The sequence below is a fragment of the Phalacrocorax carbo genome, chromosome 6 (genome assembly GCF_963921805.1).
Source record: "Phalacrocorax carbo chromosome 6, bPhaCar2.1, whole genome shotgun sequence".
Classification (NCBI taxonomy): Eukaryota; Metazoa; Chordata; class Aves; order Suliformes; family Phalacrocoracidae; genus Phalacrocorax; species Phalacrocorax carbo.
The window spans coordinates 33,129,169-33,154,045 of NC_087518.1; the positions used below are offsets into that span (position 1 = coordinate 33,129,169).

At 51.5% G+C, this 24,877-nt stretch overlaps 1 protein-coding gene across 1 annotated transcript in view; it reads left to right on the forward strand.

Moving 5' to 3' along the window:
- The window catches only part of CACNA1E (calcium voltage-gated channel subunit alpha1 E), a 139,649-nt gene that overhangs the window by 10,881 nt on the left and 103,891 nt on the right, over positions 1–24,877 (forward strand). The window contains exon 2 of the mRNA XM_064454527.1: positions 14,534–14,978. Coding sequence (XP_064310597.1) covers positions 14,560–14,978 — 419 coding nt within the window. The 5' untranslated portion in view covers positions 14,534–14,559. The remainder of the gene's footprint in view (positions 1–14,533; positions 14,979–24,877) is intronic.

Sequence of the window (24,877 nt, forward strand, 5' to 3'; positions counted from 1 at the left end):
TGGGGTAGATTTGGGGATTGTCAGACACTGCTGCTTATCTAGCGCTGAGCCAGGATTGCAGCTCTGTAGCGGGTGCGTGGGGCTCGGCCAGCCCTTCCTCTTGAGTGAGCTGAGACTTTCCCCATTTCCCGTCTCTAGGCCCCATGGTTTTCAGAAATAACCAAAACTTCATTAAATTTGTGGGATCCCCTGGGGACATAGCAGTGTGTTGGGATGGCAGCCTGTTCCTGGCTCTGCGGTGAGACCCAGGGGATAAGCTTTGGTTGGAGCATCCCTGCAGTGCTGTGTGCTGCGCTGGGGCTGGATCGGCTTGGGTGCCGCAGCTGGGCGTCACCACCATAACTCTCTCCCAGCCTGGAATAGTGCATGCCAGCAGGGTGGGCGAGGCGCACGGAGAAACCCTGAGAGTAAGAGGGGGAGAGCTTGCTCCAGCCAAAACTCTGCGGCTTGGCCGCCCACTCATGCCTGCCTGAGCTGCTGGGGCCGTCTCCCTCCATGGTGCAGGACGGGGTGTTAGTCACACACCGCTGGCGTTAGTCACGTTGGGAAGCGTGCTGGGGCTAAGGTGATGACGCCCATGAGAGCCGGGAGAGTCATAGGTAGAGCCTATTTTTAACAAGGCTTGCTCTGGATCCAGAGCACAGCAGTTGGCACAGGGTCCCTGGAAAGCACAAGAGCTGGGTGAGCCCATGGCAGGAGCAGCAAGAGGCATGGGTGGTGCAGCCTGAGGTGAGCACCCGCGGGCTTTCCCCTCCTGCACCCCATGAGCATGCTAGGGCTGTGCCGCTGCCACGAGGCCAGCTGGGGTGAGGGGCTCACTGCCCAAGGCTTTCCTGGATGGAAGACTTATGGGTGGGTCAGAGCTGGCCCTGGGGATGCCGAGGAGCATCAGTAGCTCCATGCAGGCTGGGCTGGTGTTAAGCCCCTGTCCCTTGTCCACCACCATGGACTGCTGTGTCCGGGTGTTCAGCGTGGAGCAGGTCTGAGCCCTCCCCTTCCCTGCACACCACCCTGGGGGGATGCAGTGGTCCCTGGGGTGAAGCATAGCAACAAGGATGGGTGAAATTAGGCTGGGCCTATTGGGTTTAAGGATGAACTCTTCTCCCTTCTGCCAGCCCTGGGTAAGTCCCTTTAGGTGACAGCATGGTGGCTGCACTCTCACCTGGGCCATGTGGGGCCAGCCTGTGCTCCCTTGCCCTGCTTTGGACCTGAGGGTGAAAGTGCAGGTTTTACTTCTTAAAAAATAAGCTACTGAAGTGGATGCTGAATATGAAAGCAGCAGCAAGGGACCATGGTTAGTGTTGCCTTTTTGAAGGAAACACAATAGCAATCTGTTATGGAAGGGTGCTTTTTTTTTTCTTTTCCCCTCCCTTTTTTTGACTTAATAATTTGGCATTTGCAGCACAGGGAGTTTCTGGGAGATGGTATGAGGTTTCTTCTACTATGGGGTTGGTTGTTTTTTTTTTCCTTGCTACAGTAGCTTTAGAAATTTATCATCACTGATCTGGTTTTGGGTTTTTTTTTTCCCCCTGGCATATGGAAGCAGCAAGCTTGAAATAAATGTGATCTGTTAGCCGTTTCAAGCAGACTGTACGTACATGGTGCTCCACGTCTTGCAGCAGACTGGGATTTTTAAAACCACTCTGTATTGGCCTAGTGTTAAAGATGCTGAGGGCTGCGGAGAGCACCCAAGCCTCTTGAGAGGATGCATTGTTTGGTGTGTATCATCCTTGGTCAAAACCTGCTCAGGGGGTTAGGCTGTGTGGTGGGGTCCGTGCCTGTGGCACTGCTTCCTGGGCTCCCAATGTGCTGGACCACATCTGGACCAAGCAGCACACCACAGCCATGTGCATAGCGCTGTGATCCCCATCTAAATTGTTTGCTTTGATTTTCAAATGGGGTGAGAAATCCTGCAGGTGAAAGGAGCTTGATCCAGAGGTGTTGGCTCAGCTGCCAGCCATTTGCTGCGGCATCATGGGAGACCCCTAACTCTCTGCAGTGGGGTGAATACCTGGGCTTGCTTTTGGACTCACACCAGGCTACAGGTGATTCAACACTTTAACTGGACATCTGAGGTGGCTGGAAAGAGCCTAAAACTGCTGTGGACTATTCTTGCCTCTGAGAAGTTTCTCCAGAGGGTTTACTTGGGTGCTGAGGCTGTGTTGAGTCTTGTGTCTAGAAGTGCCTCGGTGTTTATCTGCAGCCAGCCTTCCCTACCCCGTGCTGTGGGGATGCTGACTGCTTGGAAAGTTCTTCATGGACGGCTTGGCAATTTCTTTGTGCACTTGCTGGTGTTAACAAGCTTTGCTGGTGAATTTCTGAGGCCAGGTTTTCTGCGCAAAATAACCACAGGGATGGTGGAAAATGAGCCACAAGCGTGAGCGAGGGGTAGCTCAGGGAGGGGGGCGGGTGCAAGTGGGTGCTCCGGCAGCCTGACCTGCAGTTGGTGTTGGGTGACACGGGGTGTCTCGGGAGGCACAGGAAGGGTGAATACTGGGAGCGCTGCAGATGTGTATCCCCAGTGAGTGGCTTGACTCTCACTGAGTGAGACACAGTCTGTGTGTGCAAGGCCAGTGATGGATGGGGAAGTGTCCTGAGGAAGTGTGGGATGTGCCTGGCAGGTGGCTGGTATGTGGGGTGTCTGCTCAGGTCTGTACTTGGCTGACAAAGAGGGTGGCCCATGTGTAGGAGTAGCTTTTGCTCAAGGGAGTTTTTGGAGGAGAGATGGGACAGGTTTATGTCTTGGTGTTGAACTGGTGCTTCCTTGATGAGGGATTGTGTCTGAGAAAGGGAAGGGCAGGGGAAAGAGGGGGCAGTGAAGGGGTGGACACAAAGACTTCTTTCTCCCCATCAGGATGCTAGAGTTGTTTCACTCAGAGGCTATAGGCAAGAAAAAAGGACCAGGACAGACCAGTTGCCTTCACCTGCTTTCCTGGACCCCAGTGCAGGTTATGAGCTGAGCATCACTTGCAGAGGGTGTGATGAGCTGAGCATCACTTGTGGAGGGTGATGGTGCTGGGTAGCCATGGGGCAGAGCCTTGCAAGCAGCTCTTGGAGCTGGGAGGTGCCAGAAGCTTTGTCCCAGCAGCTGCTGCTTTAAGGGAAGCCTCAGTTTTGCTGGACAACCAGTCCTGGCTGGCCCTTGTTCAGTCTGTGCTCAGTACTCTCCGAGACTGGGAATCCCATCTGGGTGCTTGCAGGCTTTAAACATTTTCTGTTTTCAGCTGGGGACTGTAACACATTGCTGGCCTGTTTGTAGGGGTTGTCCAGCACATTGTGGTCAGAGGAAAGGGTGTAAAACCCAAGCAAGCACAAATGATGTATTCCTGGATGGTGATTTGCACTAGGGTGTAGCTTGATGGGGTTTTAATACAGCCGCATACAGGCCAACAGGCACTGGAAGAAGGCTGGAGGCCTTGCAAGCAGTTCTGTTTGTGGCTAGCACAGAAACAAGGTTTAAACCCAGAAAATGACCTAAATGTTGTATCAGCTCCAGCCTGGGAAGGGTGATTGTGTCAGCATGGTACCCTCCTGGGAGGGATGAATTTTGGTCACTGCTGCATGGAAGGATGGAGGTGGGGTCTGGGGATCATGAATGATAATTTCTTGGATTGCCCCAGCTTGCTCGAATGTCCTGCTGGTGCTCTGAAGCCTGCTGGCAGATGGTGGATGGCTGGCATGGGAAAATCAATGGCATTAAATTACTTAGGAAGGAGCGAGTGGGCAAGAGGAGAGGTGGGGAGAGATGCTGCCAGAAATACATTGCCCATTTCTTACTTGCCAAGGCTCTGAAAGCAAATGGTCTCTGCTGGTGTCCAGCAGAAGCATGCACGAGGGGGTGGTGATGAGGGGGGGCAGTGCTGGACGGCCATGCTGTGCTGAAGGAGAAACCCCTGGGCGGCTGCAGGCTGTGTGACATACGCCAGCAGTCTTGTGCTGCCAGTCCTCAGTCATCCTCGAGATGTCTAAAAATTACAGATGGCAGTTTCCTAGTGTAAAAAGAGCTGCTTGCTGCCTGTGGAGGAGTCTTGTCTGCCTTCCTGGAGACAGAGAGGGACGGGTGGGGGAGCCACTGATTAGCAGCCACTTCCACGCTCTGCAACGTGATTGCCCATGTTTGCAAATACCATGAAGTCCAAGCTCCAAGCACACACATTGCTGTAAAAGGGCCAATTTCATGATGGAGTTGTGAGCCAATTCAGCTGTTGGGCATCCTTTCAGTAGAGAGATGGGGCTAACAAGTGAAGCAGTCAGCTTGCTTCAGAGCAAAGCTCTTTCTAGCTCCGTGCCTGGTGTGGCCGCTCAGTCAGGACTGCAGAGGATGCTGGGCTGGACTGGTGCATGTCTTAAGAAATATAAGGAATAGCATAAGAAATAGGATGTACGTTGCTCTTTGCCTGCTGGACCTTCACAGGGTCTGGCTATCAGCAGCGCAAAGCTTGGCAATTGCAGCTAGGCTGTTATTCCTGGCTGTGCCTGCCCTCCTCTCCTCCATGAATTAATCTCATCCTTATTTTGAGCTCGTTTGTGCTGTGCATAAGTGTCCCACGAAGCAGCTATCTGGCAGGAAGGTTGCTTTGGTAGAAATTAATCCTAGTAGTGTGCTTCAGAGGGATGAAACAGCAGCGATGAAATAATGCCACAAATAAAGAGGAGAAGAAGTCGAGGCAATCGTGGTATTAACAACTCAATACCAGCAATTGTAGCAAACTGATAAAAGAAGGGAAAGTAGAGCTGGATGAGCTCTCATCGAAAGAAGAAACATTTTGAGGACGAGAGGGACCCTGATGATAAGACAGTGGCTTTGATCCCAAAGGGAGGTGCTAGAATTGCCGCCACTAATGAAGCAAGGCAGTGGGTGGTAATCACCACTGTGGCTGGGGTTTGGAGGTGGAATTTGCACCAGGATGTGGGGGCAAAGCTGCATTGCTGGAGGGAGGGGAGTCCACTGACAGCGGCTGGGGTCCAGCCGGACCTATCTGAAAGAGCAGTGCCTAAAATGCCACGCTCTGTGCCTGTTCTCTTGCTCAGATGGCTTCCAGAAGTGCTAACCTTTAATGTGGCGCCTTAGCAAAGCAGCTGGGCTCGTGCCCAGGCTGCCTTAGCCCATGGCTCCCCTGGGGTCCAGGAGTGCGGCTGCCTTTAGGAGCCAGAAGGAAGTGCCCAGGCTTTCCTGAGGGATTTGGTGGTGTGCCTGGAGGAGGAGAGGGGCCCTTGGGGCTTCCTCTGTGTCTGTGCATTGGGTGGGAGGTGAAGACTGGGCGCTTGCTGAGCCAGGTTATTAGTCCTGGCAGATAAGAACATTTCAGCAATCCCACTTTTTTAGCTACCCATAAATATTTATTTTCCTCCCATCTCCCATAGTGTAGGAGATTGGGGAAAAACTGGGCTCAGGGGATGAGCTCTGGGGGTGTGTGTGCTTGGCAGCTTGGAGTGGCTGAGGGTGACAGTGTCGGGTAAGGCTGAGGAGAGGGAGGAAGGGCAGGGGCTGGTCCAGGCTTTTGCCTCTGAACAACTGAGTATCCTGGGTTGTGCTCTCCTACCCTTTGGACCCAGCAGGGAAGCTGGTTGTTTCCTAAAGGGTCCTCAATGCCTGATTTGTGTATCTGTTATGCTGACAGGCAAGAAATACCTCTTTATTATCCATTTATCCTGACCCAGCTTAAGTCAGGTTAAGGTAAAACGCAAATCCACTCAGCTGTCTGCAGTGTGCAAGGTAAATAGGGAAGGGTTATAGAAGACCTGGGTGAAGGAGCAAAAGGAAAGCCTGCCTTTCCTCCTTTGAGGTTGAATCAGGAAGGTCTTGCTCTATTTACCCACTAATTTGGCCTGTCAGTCTGATGCCCACCCTGTCAGGGGTTCTGGCTTGTCCTTGTCTTTGTGGCTGGTGAGGACCTCGCAGTGGAGGATGCATAGCACGCTTTCTTCTAGTCTTCAGCATGGCAGGACAGACTTATTCTCTATCCCCTTCCCTTCTTCACTGTGCAATTTGTGCAAAAGACTGTCTTTTTTCTTTGCACAAACAATAAGACCTTTTCAGTGAGTCTTTGTACATAATGAGAACAAAAGTCAAAGAAGAATAAAGCCTGCCTTTGCTCACCTTTAAAGCATCCCTTTGTTTTAACCTCTCAGGGGTGCTGTGACTCCTTGTGCCGGGAATCTGATGTTTGCATGATCATATAATTGCCTTTGCGGGCCTATTAAGTAATGACACACATTGTGGTTTGTGAGTCACCTCAGCGAAGGCACCGTTGGAAACGAGAACTTTTTCTTCCAAGAATTTTGTTGTTATTTTTGTTGTTAAGTTTCCCAGCTGGAGGGAACGCGTGCAGTCTGAAAGAGCTGCCGCTGAGCCCAGTGGGGGTGAAATGCAAGGAGGGAACCCAAAAGGCTGGCCTGGGAGATGGCCATGGGATGCTGTCTGTCCTCCTGGGATGCTGTGTCCTTCCTGCCCCATCCTAGCAAGGCAGTTCCTGGCTAAGAAAGACATTTTTCAAGAAATCGCAGGCTGTAGCGTGAAGCCAGAATTGGGGCACGTGTTGGCAATGCCCAGGATGCATAGGGTGCCATTCAGACCCACAACCACCCTCTGGAGAGCCCAGACAGAGCAGCTCATGGGTCTCATGGTCCATCTTGAGACCACATGTGTTCAGCTTGCCTCAGCAGGGGGAACAAACTTTTCCCAGGGCAGTGCTCAGGAGGCTTGGATTCTTTATGGTTTCCTGTTTTTCCTTCTGTATTTATGTCAAATCCTCTTTGCATCCGTGGTTTCAAGATGACTTGGGTTTCTGATCTATGTCAAAAGCAATGCCCTGTTCTCAGCCCCTTCTTATGTGCTGCCTCATTTCAGATGCTCTGGAGTGAGGAGCAAGGGCTGGGCTGTCTTCTGCCAGCAGTGTTTCCCAGAGACTTGTCATTTGGGGTCACTTGTCCTCCTTTCCTCTTTGAAAGGAGCTAGCTTAGGCTGTTACCAGGCTTGGCAGCGCTGCTTCTCACATCCCTGGGTGCAGGAGCAGCTAATTAAAGCATAAATTCAGGCTGTCCTTGGGGATGGTGGTGCTCTGTCCGTGACTACTTGCATGTACTGGTTCTTGGCTTGACAAATATCCAGGGGATGGTGGGTTGGGACGTAGAGATGCTGCTCTCCCTGTGCCCATGGCTTGGTGAGGTTTCAAGGTCCAAGAGCTCGAGGCTGTTTCCATAGGCGCACTTTACGTTGGCGTTGGCTGTCTGCCCTGTGTTGTGGGAATGACAGGCAGCCCAGGAGGATCACTGCGCCTTTCCAAGGAAAACCTCACGGTGGGAGCTGGAGGGAGGGAGGCAGCATGGCCCAGGAGGGGTGGCAGCCTGCACTCTTGTGCAGAAGCGGAGTTATATTCCTGGAGGCTGGCCCGGTGATTACAGCTGGAAATTATCTTAAGAAGCCCTGTCTTTGCCCTTCTTTGGAAGGCAAACTCCTAAGAGCATGCTCCCTGGCTATGTGTATGAGTAGCTCCAAGCACTGCTTGTTTCTAGACGCTGCTGTTGCACAGATCGCAGCTTGCTTTCCTATCCCTGATTATTTCTATTGCCAGGCTCAGTCCCGTGCTTTTTGCAGAGCAGTGGTGCTGTGCTAGGTAAGCCCAAGTCCAGCACTTGCCTGCTGGAGCGATACTTTTCCCCTTGGCCCTGTTAGGGCACAAAGCTTGTACAAGGAAGGGAAACGACGAGCTGTGCCAGGCATCATCCTGCCTTCCTGATCTCTGCCTGTGGCCGCTGGCACACATGTTCTCAGGTCTGCCCGTGCGTGTTTTCTCTGCCTTCTGTTGGGGGAACTGGAAGGCCAGTGGGCGTTGGGGCTCATATTGGGGGTGGCAGGTTGCAGGCGTGATGGGCGTGTGATAGGGGGTACCTTGCCTTGAGATGCAGAAAAATCTGCCTGTCTGGCACAGAGGGGTACAGGAAGAGGTGAAGAGATGAGGTGGTCTCAAAGGTGATGTTGGAAGAGATTTGGGCATCAGGTTGTTTGTCAGGATGGATGTTCCCAAGTACCAGGACACCTTGCTGACCATGCCTGCTGCTACCTCATCAGTGAAATCTCTGTCAGGCCAGCCAGAGCCCTGTCTCTCATTGCCACCCAGCAGTGCTGTGCCTGCTCCTGGTTGTGCCCTAAAAACATCCTCACCCTGGGGCTCACTGCCTGCAGCCGGCCCTGGGGTCAGGGGTCCTGGTCTCCTGTCAGTCTCTGGCTCTCCTGCCTCTCTGTGCTGGAGATGGAGGGCTGATTTCTTTGACGTACATTTATATAAATAATAGTGGGGTTGTTTAACAGTTGCTCTTAAAGAAGAGATGAGATAATTTCATGTTTTGATGTTCTTAAAGCTGATTCCCCTGGGAGCAGTGCTCTGCAGGAGGGCTCTCTTACTCTCTGTGCTACCCCGGTGCTGACATGGGCAGAGCCCTCGCACCCACTGTGGGCTCAGGGGCCTTTAAGATGCCTCCTAGTTGTGATGTGGTCCAAGCAGCAGCCTTGCCCCATCCAGGCTCAGTGCAGCTTTTCCTGGGAAGCAGAAGAGGTGCTCAGCCGCGGGGAGCAGGGTCTGCTGCTGCAGCATAATGGCAGCCATGAAAACCCTGGTGAGGCAGAACAAAAGCTGTTTCTTAGACAAAAGATTGTCTGATATCTGGTGCTGGAGGGTCTCCTGGCCTGAAGCAGCCCCTGGGTATTTGCAGCCATGCTCTTTCTTCCATCTGATTTTTGCAGCTATTCCAGGGGTCTTTGTTGTAGTGTCTTGGCACTGTGAAGGTCCCCTTTTATTCTATGTGAATGGGTGATGAGAGATGAATGTTCCTTGAGACAGGAGCCAAGCAGCCCTTCTTTGACTACACCGTGTCCCTCTGTCCCAAACACACTGGCATGTACAGTGCTGCCTTCTCCCAGCTCTCCTGTATCAGGATGTTTGACCTGACCCTTCCACCTGTACCTTTTGCTGAGCATAGGAGTAGGTCTGTGCAAGGAGCAAATGCCTGTAAATGTCTCTTCTTTTCTTTTCTTTCTTTCCCACCTTGCTTAAGTGTTTCCATTGCTGGTGTCATACAAAGCTCCCGAGCATGGGATGCAGTACTGGCTCTTGCTGGGTAACAGGCGTGTGTGAGGGATGCTGGGAGCAGCTCTTCCCAGCAGAACTGCTTCAAGACTGCTGGTGGTGGGGGCTATGGGAGGAGGGGTTTAGTCCAGCAGACTTTCCCCCAGTAACAAATGACTCGACTAAAAATAGCTGACCCTCACCAGCTGGCTCCCACAGCCACTGTGCCACACACACTCAGCCGCTGTATTCGGTGCAAGATGGAGGAGCCGGAGGATGGTGGATGTCCGGAGCTGGCCAAAGCAGGGCTTGCCCACCACAGCATCCATGCTGCTGTGAGGGGAAGTGCATGTGGCAAGACAGGAAAAGGCCACGAGGACGAATCAGTTGCTCTTGCAGTCCATCTGTCTCTGTTTGGGGGCCCCAGGCTTAATTTCTTCCTAGTGCTCTGAGGTGTAGTGCTCTGCTTAGCTGTGCTGCATGATGAGCTCTCCTTCTCCCCTTGAGCAGGGACTACTAACTAGAAGCTTGAGGTAAGCACAGCTCAGAAGAGAGAGGCAGATGCATTTGATTTTCCTGAAAACCAAGTGGCCTTGGAGATGCAGGTTAGTGAGCTGGAGGGAAGGGGCAGCGGGAGGCAGATTTGGAGCATTCCCTCGCCCCAGGAAGGCTGGAGCAGGGCTGAGATGTTTAAGCATGTGAGTTCCCAGGGAGGCCAGCCAAGCTTGGGGAAGAGACAAGATGGGCTGGCAAAGTCGAGAAACCCCACCTGGCTCGGGGTGTCCCCAAGATACTTAGGGGCAGCATCCTACATGCTCCTCTCTATATATAAACATATTCCAGAGGGGTTTGCTCTTGTCCCTGTTGTGCTCTCTCCTTGCTCATTCAGGAGAGACAAGGGACACTTGCTCACAAGGGGAAGCACCAGCATCAGAGCAGCTTCTTGCTCTGGTGCTGCTGTTGAAATCATCCCCCAGATCCCTGGGAAAGGCTGCTGGGCTGACGGACCATGGTTGGAGAACTCTGGCAGCTTTGCTACTGGTTGCATACGATACAGCCAGGGTTTGTCCATCTTGGACTGAGGCCTCGTGTCCTCTCCAGGAAGGGGTCTCTGCCTCCCTGCTCACCCGGGGCTCGTGGCAGTGCTGTGATGCTGGACCCTTGTGCTGCCTGGGGAAGATCAGCCCCCACAGGCCAGCACAGCACTGAGCCTTTCTGCTTTAACTTGGGGGGGGTTTGGTGAAGGTTATTCAGATAATGGAAGCAAAGGGTTCACCCAGCACCTTAAGTGCTGAGTGTAGTTATTATGGTAATACATAGTTATTTGGCTAAAGACTTGATTGCTGCCATTGTAACACAAACACATACATGGAGAAAACCCCTAAAAGGAATTTCATCTTTGTAGGTCAGTGGTGCTCCTGGGAACCTGCTTCTCACTGCAGTTCTTTATTAGTTAATCAGCTGCTAGAAGGAAAAATGAAGTATGGTGTGAGAGTCCAGGGTTTCCTGCCTGCAGAGGCTGTGTTCCTTGGCTGTGGCATGCGGTTTGGGTTGCGATAATGGGGTTGAGTCACCTGGCAGTGCGTAGTCATCTTTCAAGGATGCTGCAGACGACCTGTGCATGTATCGTCTTCCATCAATTGTCCGCTGGTGCTGAGGTCTCGAAAAGGCTATTCTTGGTGGTTTGTGGGGTGGGATACAGCCCTGGGTTGTGTCCCATTTCAGCCCATGTTGACATACAGGCCAAGGGGCAAGAGATGCTCACTGTGCTGTCCCTGTTGGGCTGTGGCAATCCCAGCATGGGAGGAGATGGATGGATGCTGGGTGTGATCTCTCTAATGAGATCCCCATTAGATGGGGTGAGCTCCAGCTGTGTGTCATCACAGCTGGGTGGTCCGTGTCCTTAGATGTCCCCTAGGTTGCGCTGGGAGCATTGTGCTGGTCCCAGCCATTGTGCAGGTAAAAGCATAAATGCCCATGCTTTCACAGCTGAATATCCACTCTCTAATTCATTTTAGTTGCTCTCAGTGCCCTGTGGCCATGGTTTTATCTAGATGACTTCTCTGCTTCAGGAGTAAACAGTAAATTTCCTGACTCTTATTACTTTTAGTCTGAAATTTGGGAGATAAGAGCCTCTAGAACCTTCATTTTCTGGTATTGAAAGCCTGCTCTGTGTCACAACAGCAGCTGTTCCTCCGCTCTCCTGTATTAGATGCAGCCAAATGCATTGTTTCTGTGCAGTAATGTCCTCTGCTTTTGGTGCAGTTGGGTGAACAGAGGGCAGTAGGGGCTGCCTGGAGCCATGTGGGGCTCTGTGCCACACTCTTGCCACATCCCGGCTGTGCAACCAGGGATATGGACAGTGAGCATCAGCCCGAGTCACTAGCGGGAACCCATGTGCGGTGCCATGGAGGGGTCAGACAGGCAGATATGCTGTTCTTTTCTGCCTTTTAAAAAATTATTAATTGTCATTAACGGAGCTGCAAAGCCATCTTCTGCCCACCTGTTAACAGGGAGCTGTGCAGCAAACCTGGGTTTATTCCTATGCAAAGGTTGATTTGCAGCTGGAAGGGTTTGGAGGCACTGATATGCACCCAAGTTCTATGTTATTAAACAAACCCAGCGTAGAGGGAGGTACGACTGCTGGCCAGCTGCATGGTCCCAGTTCCAGCCATGGCCTGTTCCCGGCTGATACTGAGCTGTGGGTTTCCACGGATGGGATCAGATGATAGCTCTGTGTTTTCCAAACCAGCCACGTCTTGGTTTTCCATTTGTGGAAGGCAAGGCTGGCGTTTAAACAGCAGAAACCGAATTACATGAACAAATATGGTGTTTTTCCTACTAATTTGGGTTCTGTGTAAAAAATAGTGGGTTTGTTTTCGGTGTAAGGGGGGACCAAAGGCTAGAAGATGGGCAGATGCCCTGGTGTCAGATGCTTCATACATGGCGCGTGGCATCCCACGAGCACCCTTGTTAACATGTAGCCTCATCAGCTTTCCTTAACAAAATGTTCTGGCATCTTCCCTTCTCTGCTTGTCACTTCTCCGGAGGGAATGTGGCTTGTTCTGCTGGCAGCATGAGCCCTGTTTGCTTAGGCGGAGGCAGAGCTAATTATTTCTATTTATTTCTTCAAACTTTCTCAGTGTTTCATTTGAGGGCTCTGCTTGAGCTTTTTCACTTGTCTCCAAGCCTGGGAGCCACCAGTGTCCCTGGAGCAAGCCTGGTGGGAGGCGCATTGGAAGGCATCAGGAGAGCCAGTGTCCATGTGGATGCCGGACCTGTCCTCGTTTGCTCTTAGCTAATTGCCCTTACGGCTCTGCTGCAGCCACACCATGGCTGAAACCCAGAGTGCTCGTGCTTGGTATGCAAAAAGGCCTCCCATCCGCCCCAAGGAAATGCTCAGGGAAGACACAGGGCTGCAGAATGGTTGTTTAAAACAAACAAATAAACAGCCCCCCCAAAACAAACAAGGAAACCGAAACCACAACCAAAAAACCCAAACCAAAACCAACAAAAAACAAGCCAACCCCCCCCCCCCCCCCCCCCCCAAAAACCCCAAACCCCCCAAAACACAAAACAAAGCCTCCAAACCCCAGACAAAACCTGGTGTGCCTGGGTGAGGAGTTAAAATTTAGCAGAGGAGGGTTGAAAACAAGCAAAGCAATATGAGAAGGAAACGTATATGTTAGGAAAATGAGAAATTGCAAAGGTACCCAGGACTGGATTGAAAAAGTGATTAATTAATACCTTAAAAAAAAAAACAAAAACAAGTCGCATGGGCTAGCAAAGTAGTCAAGAATCTGTTTATAGCTTTCACTGGGAGCAGCCAAAACTCTTCTTATCGATGTTCTAATTCATTTGCTGAGGCTCTTAATGGCAGTTGCCTTTTTCTTTCTGGAGAGCTTGCCAAGGGGTGAGTATCCCTTGGGCCAGGCAGGTTTAAATTTGGGGGCATTTTTAGACTCTTCATATTTGCAGTGCAACACCACAGACCTGAAGGAGGTAGGGTGCTTCCCTGGCTGTGCTGTGCACACCTTTCCCTGCAGTGTGAAGATGTCAAGCTTATTTTGGATAGCATGGAGATCGGTGGTCTCTTTTGTTCCCTCAGTTACTCTTGGATTTTTTTCCCTATATTTAATTTCTTTTTGCTCCTGGTGTGGTGATTTCCCAGCCTTTCTCCCGACCACTGTTTTCGCCTCCCTGCTGGAGGAAGAATTCAGGTGTTTCCAAACAATGGCCTGGGGAAGGGGTTAAGATGACTGATGTGCTCAATTTGCTGTGTTATTGTCATATTTCAGAGGGTTTAAACCCTCCTTTCCATTGCTGGGTTGTTTTCCCCTGTGTCAGGGATGTAGTTAGGAAGGGGGTGACAGCCCTGGTGTGAAGTGCCTGCTGCCTTGCTCTTTTGCTCTTGTCCCTTCTTTCACCTCCACCATGGGCAAACACTGTGGGAGGGAATTTCAGGGACTGCTGAATTATTATTCAGCAATAATGTGCTGAATGGAGTTTCTTTAACACGAGAATAAAGCATTTCACCATGACAAGGCTTCAGGTATATTCTCAGACATAAGCACCTCCTGTCTATAGGGCGTCATCTGTTTTGCTTAGCCGAGGCATGGTGTTTCTAGCGGTGTTCCTGCACCTTTCACTCTGATGTGCAATTCCTGAGTCAAAGCTGTGCCAATATTCCCACATCCAGCCTCCTGAGCTGCTGCCTGTCTCTGCCAGGCTGCCTAGTCCTCATCCTGGGATTATGGGGCTGGAGGGGGCACATGGAGGCTCCAACGCTGTGCCCACCTGGGAGGCAGCGTGTGAGGGCACTGCACCATCTGCCGGCACGCATGCTGCTCGCACGGTCCCTGCCTGCATGGGCAGCTGAGTGCAGGCAGTGGCTGGCTTTTTGGCGAATGCATGGCTGCCTGCTGGGCTGCAAAAGTGCAAAAAAAAGAAACCACCACCAAACAAATACTTACCCCACCCCCCCACCCCCCCCAACCCAAAAAACAACAAACCAATGCCCTCCCAACAAACAAACAAAACCATCTCCCTCCCCCAAACCTGCCTTTAAAAGCAGCACGGTAGTGGTTTGATCCAAGTCTTCTAAATCTCCTCTTTTTTGATCCATGAGGCAGTGTCGGGGTTCATCATGCTGTGGTCCGGCCACAGGGATCTGTGCTGCTCTGGGGACCGCAGGGAGGGCTGGATGTGGGGTTAGAGTGCTGCAGGTCCAAGAGGTGCAGGGGTGCCCAGATTGGGAAGGAGGAGGAAAGCAGTAAGGCAGGAGGTGCTACTCCTTCCCCTAGCCTTGGGGGTCCAATGTTGTGTTGCCCTGTGCCTGGTTTAAGAGGGTCTAGCCCAACAAACCCAGGAGAAATGGGACTTTCAGTTGGCATGGGAGGAAGGGAGGGAATTGAGGGGCAAATGGAGCAAGCCTCTGAGCCTCCCGTCTCTGTCTTGTGCCCCTCCAGACTGATGAGCTACAGCAGCACCAAAGATGCTGGGATTTGGCACGTGCTCCGTCAGCACCCCGGCACCGGGCAGGGGGGCTGAGCTGGATGCTGCTTCCCCCCGCTACATCCTGGCCCTGCCCGAGGAAGAGACGTGGCGCAAGCACCGGCTCGGCCTGATGCAAACCACCCAGTCCTGTAACCTGCTGGAGCCCGAGAGCCTGGCCGAGGCCCTGGTCTCACGTGCCGCCAGCTTCGATGCCCTCTATGAGCCCCGGTCCCGGGATGCTGATGCTGGCGTGGAGGTGGGAAGCACCTTCGACGTGGGGCTCAGCCAGTACGTCCCTGTGAGCCCGGACGTTATCAAGCGCCGGCGGGGAGGACTGATTGAACAGAGGGATATTATCAAGGCACATGAGGCGCACAAGATGCAGAGCACACCACAGGCACGGAGGAAGGAGTGGGAGTAAGTACCGGAGAGCCCCCAGCCCAGGTGGGCAGATGTGGGGAGTGGGAGCATTCCTAGTCCTCTGCAGAGCTGGTGGGGGGGGCTGTGGGGTGTCATGCTGGCATCACCCCATAGAGCAGCCCACACTAGCTGTGCTCTATCTCCTGGCACTCCTGAGCTGGGCTGCTTATTCCCATTGCCTTTGTTTTCCAGGAGGGCTTTTTTACAGCAGGGAACAACTTGAAACAGAAGGAATGAGATGTTTTGGGGTTTATTTCCCCGCCCTGCTAAACTTCTGGGTCCTTTTCTCTTCCTGTTCTCTTAAAACTGATGAGATGTATGGTCCTGCCTCCAGCAGCTGGGACATTGTGCAGCACCCATCCTGCCCTGCCCTGGGGCTTGGCACATCCTGCAGGTCCTGCAGGGCTTGGGCCGGTCTAAGCCAGCTGGACCATGGTATTTTTCTGATGGGGTGAGTTTTCAGGGTGTGCACGAGAGGTGGAGAGTGACACTGCTGCGCTGTGTGCGGGAGGCAGGTGTTTGTCAGCCAAAATAGTCAGAGGTGGCTTTCTTGACTCTTGGAGTTTTCTTGGCTCTGAGCTGGAGGGCAGCATCTGATAGGAATGCTGCAAAGGAGCCTCTGTGGATGAGGGGGTTCCCCAAATCAGGGTGGTTAGTGGGATGAAGAGCCTGGTGAAAGGGAACCTGGAAGTCCTCTGTCTCTGAGGACTGGCTAGGATGGAGTTTCCTTTGGCTGCAGTGGGCTTTTGGATGCATTTGGGGTTATCTCCTTCTGCTTTTACTGTGGCTACAGCCCTGCTGCAAGGGGATTTGTATTTAATCCGAAGTGGCCAAGTCCCCCTGAATCAGAGCAAGCTGGAGACATGAACCTGGGAGAATGGAAGAGAAGTGTTTGGCAGAGCTAGAACCCACTTATTTTACTTATTGTTTTAATTTAATAATTTCTTCCCATAGTTTGCCTTGGTGCTGCAAAAGAAACCCAGATCAAGGTCCTGTACTATTCTGCCTCACCCAGTATTTGCTGCACAAAATGCATTCAAATTATAATGTTCCCCCCCCTTGCCCTACTCAGAAAAATTGCCTGGGATAAGCTGCTATAGAACATCCTGCTCCAGTATCGCTGGTCTAGAGCAGCTTCCTGCCTTGGGCTCTTTATTTTGGGGAACAATCAATGTATTATAAAATGCTGGGGTGGTGAAGGAGGTGGGAGCCCTCTATTAATTAGATGTGGCATGTTGTTTCGGTGAGATCCAGGTCAGTGCTCTGCTTGTTAGAAGTGGGTGGGATTCCTTTGAGATGTTTTGATAAAATTACTTGTGATAATACTGAGGCTGTGCGCACCTTTCTTTGTTTGGTTTTTTTTTTGGAGGGCAGCCCTTCAGCAAGGCAGGTTTTCCCCAGCCCTTTTGCCTTAGTCCCCATCCCTTTGCACCCAGGGAACCTACTGGCCGGTGACTCAGGAAGCCCTGTGTAGGGGAAATAAATTGACATATGGGCTCGGCAAGTGCTCGGTACCTTGTTATCTTTCACGACCCACCAGGGATGCCAGATGAATAAATCATGGCTGGGCAGGAAGCAGAGGGATGGCCTCGTTAATTGTCGGCTGGTGGAGTGAGTTCCTAGAACGGCTGCTCGCTAATTAACTGCCTGGATGACTACAGCTCTATTTCGTGGCAAGGAGATGAAGCCAGAGCTCTTCCTGCTCGTACCATGTGGGATGTGCCCCTTTTGCTGCCCTCGGCTTCTCTATCTAACAGTAACGCAAACACAAAGCTTAATATTGCTGTCTTTAATGAAATGGGAATACTTGGGCAGCTGCCATCCCAACCTCTCTCTGTTTAATTGGGTGTTTTCCCAGGCTGGTAGGGTCCATTCTTTGCATTTCCCAGCTCTTGGATGCTTGGTTTTGGTATTTCGGCCTGCTTTGCAATGGTTTTGTGGGTGTGTGTGGGAAGTCACGTCTAAGGCAGGTGTGCTGAGATTTGGGATGGGCTGTCCTCCCTTCACTAATCTGGTCTTGTCATTGTCAGGGTCTGGCTGTGGGACACTCTCCTTGCAGATGCCCAAGCCCTTGGCCTGCAGGAGGTGGAGACACTGGAGGTCTGTAGAAGCCCCCAATGCTGGGGGGACACCAGGCTCTGGCATGGACAGCAGCCTTCAGGCTTTGCAGACCTTGTGTCCTGAAGAGCAGAGATCACTGCTACCTGTCCTGGCCAAGTCCTTTCCTGAGGAGCCGGCGATGTTGGCACAGCAGGCTGAGCTCCAGAGGGCTGGATCCATGCCTCTCCCAAAGTTAGGTGCCCTGATACCCCTTCAGCCTGCAAAAACCACATGCTAGAGGTTCCTGCTTTAACATCAGACTTGTAAACCAGTGGTGTTTCCCCAAAAACTTTGCCAAAGTCCAGGCTGGTGTGCAGAGCTGGTAACCCTAGTGCCATGGGTGCTCTCTGAGACTAGACAGATAGCATGTGGGGGAGGAAAAGCAAATTAATTTCCTTATCTATGATTTTATTAGTGATAATGCGATTTCCCTGTGATTTAATTTTCAGAAGGGCCCATCTTGCAGGCCTGCATGGACTGAATTGCCCTAGGGGCTTTTGCCTGGTAGGTCTGGTGCTAACTCTCCTGGTGAGCACTGCTGATCACAGAGCCCAGCCGTCGGTGGGAGTGGTATTCTCCCATGGCCCCAGCGTGGTGGTGGGCATTAGATGGAACATGGGGAACCAGGAAAATGGCTTTTCAGCTCAGCTTTGAGCAGTGGCATGGCCTAGGGAGATGGCTGGCTTGCCCACAGGGTCAGAGTAGACCCAGAATAACTGTTGGGGTTTTTTTTTTTCTTTCCTTTTTTTCCCCCTTGTTGCCAAAACTTGATGAGTTAAGCCAGGGTGGTTGAGAGAGGTCTGCACCTCCTTCACAAAGCTTCTGGGGAGTTTTTAGTTAAACATTACCCTCCGAGCACTGTCTGTCTTGCACTGATACCCCTTCATGTTAACTCTGGCATGTGTTTCCGATATGAGCAGCTGCTGCTTTAGTCAGGGCTCCTGGAGTGACTGGGTAGCTGCTGCAGGTCCCCTTGGTCTCCTGTTTGCCAGCCATGGCTGGGTGGTGTGCAGTGGGGTGGGCACAGGGAGCGAGTGCTGTCTGTGCCTCTCTTCTGCTGCACAGGAGACCTCTGCTCCCCTGGGGTAGCTTTGTCCCTGGAGATGCAGCATTCCTGGTGTGCAGCCAGATGTTTGTGTGTGGCTGCTCTTGTGCTGGGTTGCAATGAGTGAAGAGAAGTGAGGGCTCTTTCTTACTGTGGTGTTAGTGTCAGGAGGTCTGATCCCTTCTAAGCCTCTGTCTCTGTTGCCTTTTGCCAGTGAAAAACCAACAAGTGAAATGTGCTTTCCCCTTAAGATGGAATAAGAATAGGAGGGGGAAAATGTACTTTTCCATATTTTTTTTCATGGGAAAACTGAGGCAGGGAGCAGAAAACAGTCTATCATGTGCTGCACGAGTGTGTGCAGGGCAGTGGCTGTGTGGGAGGCTTAAATTTACAGTGAAGTGTTCACGTACCAGCCCACCTTGTTCTTGTGTAGGGTACTTAATCCTAAGGCAGACACTAAAATACGTTTTCCAGTATCCCAGTCTGATGCCCTGCCCTCCATCCCACTATTCATGCGTTAGGGTTGGGGATGGAGATATCTGCTGCACTTCAGCAAGGCTTAACCAGCTGCTGCTGTGTGGAGTGGTCATGGTTGAATCACCAGTGTCTTTGCTGAGTACGTGTGGCAGCATTGTTTAGACTATGCCTGGCTGAGAGGGAGCTGAAAAGAAAAGCTCCTTGTCAAAATAAGTAAACAGGCAACCTCCTGTGGCTTCTCCAGGCTGAGCAGCTGCTTCCTTAGCTGATGGTAAGGACAGGCAGAGCCACCTGGGGAACATCCCAGAAAAACCTCAAGCTGAGTTTGCAGTAGAGAGGATGCAAACCTGCCTTGCATGGCTTAAAACCACATGTGTGTAGATATTTGTTGAGCTTAGCTTATGCAATTTGGGGAATGCAAACTGTGCCCTCATTTTGGAATGATATCTACAGCAAGGATGCATGGAAAAGCCTGATTCCCAGAGGTCAGGAAGGGAGTGTGAGAGATGGGGAGAATGGAGGGAAAGCAGCTGGGTCATGGTATGGTTTGGAGGTGATAGTGTGGAGGTGGGATGCTGTAATTCAGTGTTGAAGTACCTGGGGCTCAGGGGTGATGGGTGGGAGGTTTCACCATCTTGTGGGAAGTAAGGCACTCTGCCCATGGTACAGGACAGTGCTCCTAAAGGATAGGATCATTAAAAATGTTGTCCTGTCTTGTAGCATCTTAGAGTTAATAGCTTTGATGTACAAGCTTGCTAGGTCTCCCTTGCATGCTATGATCTGCAGTGATATTCCCATAGCCCATCTGGGAGCCTGTGGTCAATGGAACGGCAGGGCAGGAGAGCTGTCTGCTGCTCACTCAGATCCGTACCTGCAACGCAGATTGTGGGGAGCCTGTTGGGCTGGAGTGTAATGTTACTGCAGCTCTGCCTTCATGCGGTTTTATTGGAAGAAGCAAGAGAACAGAAGAAACTGTGAAAATGCACAGGGTGTTGCTAACAGATCTCGGGGGCTCTTTACAACTTGGCAGTCTCTGTCTGGTTATGTGCACACTCTGCATTCCAGATTACAAATGCAGCTGACTTTTTTTTTTCTTAATGCTTTTTTTTCCTTGGTGCTGAATGAGACAAAGGGCCCCCTTGGCATGCACTGGGCTGCCAGCTCCATCGCTGCTTCCCAGCATATTCCCCAGTGCGTCACACCATCTGGGTTTAACTGGCTGCAGCGATGGAGAGGGCAGGAGGGCGCACAGGGTGGCACTGTCCCTTGCTCCATGGTGCCAGTGAGGCTGCCTGGGAAATGCCCCCAGGCTGGGGCTGCTTTGGCAGCAACATGGCCCTGGCTGGACCAGCATCCGTTGCCCTGGCCCACCTTGGGTCTGCAGGGCATGGACAAGCCCCAGGATAGCTCTGAGTTGCCATCACAGATGCTGGTAGCTCTGCGGCATGGTTTTGGGAGAGGTGTTGTATGTAGTGAGTGTAGCTGCTGTGCTGTAAGCAGCAGCCCTGCTCTGTGCAGCAGCTCCAGCCCACCCGAGTGGGCCCCATGGGGGGTTGCTTGGTGCCATCCTGCCCCAGCAAGGGGCTGGAGGGTGCTGACTCTTGGCTGTAGTGATGACATTGGGAGGGAGGGACCTACAAAACAGCAGCTCTTGCCTCCCCATAGGTGCTGCCAGGAATGGAGAAGGTGCTCCTGCATCCCCTCCTGGTCTTGGCTCTGGCACCAGTGTCCAGTGCCCATCCTCCCTCCTCATGCCTCTGTCCCTGACCCTGCCCCGGGAGGTAGACTACTTTTCTCCTCCAGCTCCTCTGCAGCACTGGTCCCCGGTTACAGGCAGTTTAGCCACATCATTCTCCACCATGGGCTCCTGTTCAGAAGTCTGCTGCTGTGTGTCTGGGAGCTTGGGGGAGCAGGGCAGGAAGGTTGGGGCAGCACAGGCAGCTGGCAGGAGCTGTGAGGTCTCTGCAGGTGAAAGCCCTGAGATGTTGGTGATGGGCAAAGCTAGGCTCCTGTACCAGGGAGCATCCTTCCTGCATGTCTCCTATACAAGTCCTCTGTAACCCAGGGCAAAGCAATTAACCTCTCTGACAGCTAATGAGTGTCTCTCAGTAAAGATGACTCTCCCTGCTTATGTTTTACCCTGTGAGAGTAGCAATGCAGGTGGTGGAAAGGGCTGTGGATGCATTAAACCTGGGGGCAGTGAAATATTCCTTTTATGATGGTAACTTGGCCTTGATGAGCAAAGGAGTATCTCTCCCAGAGGTATCTGCCCTCCCTGTGCTCTCTCCCCCCTGTTCTCTTCAGTGCAGACCAAGGTTTTGATGCATGGGGAGGAGATTATTTTCTGACCTGGGATGAACCTGAGTTCCAATGAATATCCTGGCAACAGTATGGAAATAGCAGCATCTTTCTCTGAACTGCATCAAAGTCTGGGTTTCTGGCACACCCTGGAGGAAGAATTACCTTTCTGAGTTAATTCAGGTGACTTAGCAGCCCTTGGGAGGCTTTGCAGGGAGGGTGGGTAGTAATGATAGGTCCCAGCTTTCCTGAATGGTGGAGGCCACTCTTGCAGGGAGCGGAGGTTGTTGCTGGACGTGGAGGGTGAGGCAGGTCCTGGTGGATGCCTCAGCTTGGGAGCTGCTGCCTCACGTTTTGTCACTGCACCCTGGCATGCCTCCTTGCTGCTTCCCTCGCTGGAGTCTCAGCTGCAGCTGCGGGCGTTGGAAAACTTCTTTAGCACATCTCGGGACTGCACTGAAGCCATTGTGCTGGGGCTGGTTGTGCTTCCCAGGAACAAGCCTTTGGAGAGAGCTTCCCCCTTGGCCTGGGGCTGGCCAGGGCTCAGAAGCAAAGAATTGCTGGGAGATGGTGAGTTGGGAAGGGACCTCTGGAAGTCACCTGTCCCATTGCCCTGCTCAAGTAGGGTCACCTAGAGCAGGCTGCCCAGCACCTCGTCCAGGCAGGTTTTTAGTGTCTCCAAGGATGGAGACTCCACAACCTCTCTAGGAAACCTGTCCCAAACATTCAGTCCCCCTCACAGTCAAAAAGTTTATTCCTGTGTACAAATGGAGTTTCTTTTACTGCAGTTTGTGCCTATTGCCTCTTGTCCAGTCACCGGGTGCCACAGAGAAGAGCCTGGCTCTGCTTTTACTCCCATATGCATTGATAAAATCTGCTTTGAGCCTTTTCCAAGCAGGCTGAGCAGCCCCAGCTCTCCCAGCCCCTCTTTGTAAGACAGGTGTTCCTCTCCTTTAGTCACCTTTGCTGGAGTTGCTCCAGTAAGTCCATGTCTCCCCTGTGCTGTGGGGCACAGTGCTCTGGATGTGTCCCATCAGGGCTGAGCAGAGGGAGAGTGACCTCCTCACCCTGCTGTCAATGCTTTGCCTAATGCAGCCCAGAAGGCTGCTGGCCGCCTCTGCTGCAAGAGCACGCTGCTGGCTCACGGTCAACTTGGTGTCCACCAGGTCCCTCAGAGCTTTCTCTGCCAAGCTGCTTCCCAGCCAGCATGTACTGGGTCGTTATTCCCCAAGTGCAGGACGTGGCATTTCCTGTGAAGCTGAACTTCATACTATTCCTCTGCCTGTTTCTCCAGGCTGTCAAAGTCCCTCTGGATGGCAGCACAACCCTCTGCTTTATCAGTCCCAGTTTTAGATCATCTCCTCACGCTGCAAGCAAGATTCAGTGCAGTATGCATGCAATGCAGCTTCTGGTATTTGGTACTCATTTGCATCCTTGTCCTTTCCCTCCAGTGGAATAATCCAACCAGTTCCCCTCTCCAGGCAGCCCGTGGCTGTCCCTATGTGATTCTGATGGGGGGGGCTGTCTGCTGGCCAGGAGATGTTTGTGGGAGAGGTGTTTCCAGCCTCTCAAGTGTGTGGTTCACATTATTTTCTATTCACAGTTTCTGAGGAGTAGTACATCCACACACCCCCGCTAATGTATTTTTTCTATTTTGAATTTAGCTTTTATTTTGAATTTAGCTTTTATTTTGAATTTAGCTTTTATTTTGAATTTTATATTTAACATATTTATGATATAATTATATTGAAGAGATGACAGGGTAATAAGATAATTTAGGGTGGAAGGGACCTCAGGAGGTATATTAGTCCTGTCAGACTATAACTTTTAATTTAACTTTTTTACATTTTAAAACACAGATGATGACTTGTTGCATACTCCCAAAATGGCATTTTCTTAATTTCAAACCAGATAGTTTTCAAAGTGTTTCAAAAGGTTTTTGAAAGTTTGAAAACCCAACTGTGAGAATTAGCACACAACCTGTCCCCAGACAGACTTGCTTGTTGCAGACTTAGCCGTACCATGGAAATGGCACTTCTGCCTAACTGCACAAACACCAGTGACAGTGAAATTTCTACTGTGTGTGTATGTGTGGGACATGGTCTCAGTTCAGCTGATTCTGAAGGGTTATGGGCTTTTCTGCACTTGCCAGTTGGTCCTTTCTAGTTCAAAAGGTGTTTGTTGCGTTTGTGCATGACAAACATTAATCCCCGGCTTAGACTGCTTGCTCTGTGTGAGAGCTAAAAAAAAAAAAAATCGAAGTTAGGAAGGTCATGAAATTGAACTAAAGCAGCTTTCAAATGTGGCTCTTGATTTCACAAGGTCACCTTTGAAACATCAAGGGATCTTTCTTAGAAAAGCAGAGGAGAGAGATGCGTTTCTTGTCTCTGCTTACCTTTTGTGTGCTCGATGAGAGAGCCTGGTCTGATCCTTTGGCGCAGGGTTATGGGTGTGTGGGTCACCCAAAACACATTGCTGTTTCTGTTGCTTGGCTGGTTTTGGGCTGGCGCTATGCACACCGGCAAGGCACTTTCTGTTTAACTGGGAAAAGCATACTGTTGCTCATCCCCTGCCGTGGGGGACCATGCAGTGCTGAAGGAGATCGGTATGGCATCGTCCTTCCCAAAACAAACCTGAAAGAGCCGGTGTTGTGTCTTATCTTTTATGGATGCTGCTGCTGTGTGAGGGTTGCTTGATAGGAAGCACCTTTCCTGCGAGCTTGGGGTGCACCACCGTGGTAGATGATGCCATAACAAAACACGCGTTTTCTTTTTGAGCTCTTATATGAACGAGTCCATTTTTGTCATCAGAGGAGTTTCACAGGGCTCATTTTTTACCCACTCTTGCTCATAAGATGATAAAACAGTAGCTAACATGCTGTAACTGTCTTCTCTGTGTATTTGCTTGAGTGGAAATAAGCCTAAAAATTCTTCAATGAACTTTTTCCCATTGAGGAATCACACTCAGCTGTGCTTCCCTGGGGATGGGCGAGGGTGTTCGCCTTCACAGAGGCTGTCGAGCTGATGACTGCCTGTTGCTGTGGCACGGGGATGGTTTTTTCGCACCTCCCAGCACTGAGTAGCTTTTGGAGAGAGGTTTTGCTCTTTGGCCTTTTCTCTTTCACAGGTTTGGAAGATGGAAACAGCATCTCCTTCCTGGCTGCATGCCAGGGATGGGGCTTCTCTGGCTGTCTTGGGCATCAGCTGCTCAGCGTAAGTTCAGACTTGCCGGAAAAATTTTTCAACAGCTCCATCTTCTCCTGGCTCTTGTCCTGACAACGTAATTTTATCGAAGGCACCCTGCTTGCTAGCAGGTTGCTTCTGAGAAAGCTGAGCTTGTGAGTTTGGCTTGATGAGATTGGGGACTGAGATGGTGGGTTTCTGGTCCAGCTTTCTTTTGATTGCTGGGGATATCTGCAGCCAAAAGCAGGAGGCTCCTCTGTCATCCTGCTTTCTGGTTCCATGGTTGCTGTGTTTGTCTGGCTTGAACCTTGCAGGGCAGGCAGAGGATCAGAGAAAGCACAGGATGGTTCCTGGGCATGGACCTGCCTTTTGTGAGGGCAAAGAGGAGATCTAATGAGGAGAATATCCTCCCCTGGCTTTGGCAGGAGCTAATGCTGCTGTGCCAGAGGGGTCATGAGGATGCTAATGCAGAAAGTGAGGGATTTCTTCTGCTTCGGTAGAGCAGAGGTTGAAAATTTTTCTTTTTTTTTTTTTTTAATCTCTCTCCAACCCTTTGGCAGGCTAGAAATAAGCTTTCTCCTATTGACTGTTTATGGCTGGCCCTGGGGATGTCTCTTTTGAGCTTGATCTCCCCATTCTCATGCACACATAAAGCCTGGTGGCTTGGTGTTTGGCTGTGGCAGGATCTGCCAGCTTGAGCCCTGTGCTTGCAGGGCTTTGGTGGCAAGAGGGGAAGTATCCCCTCAGGTCTCTGCTCCTTCTGCTCCTTGATCTGCTCTTATTCATGCTGCCCA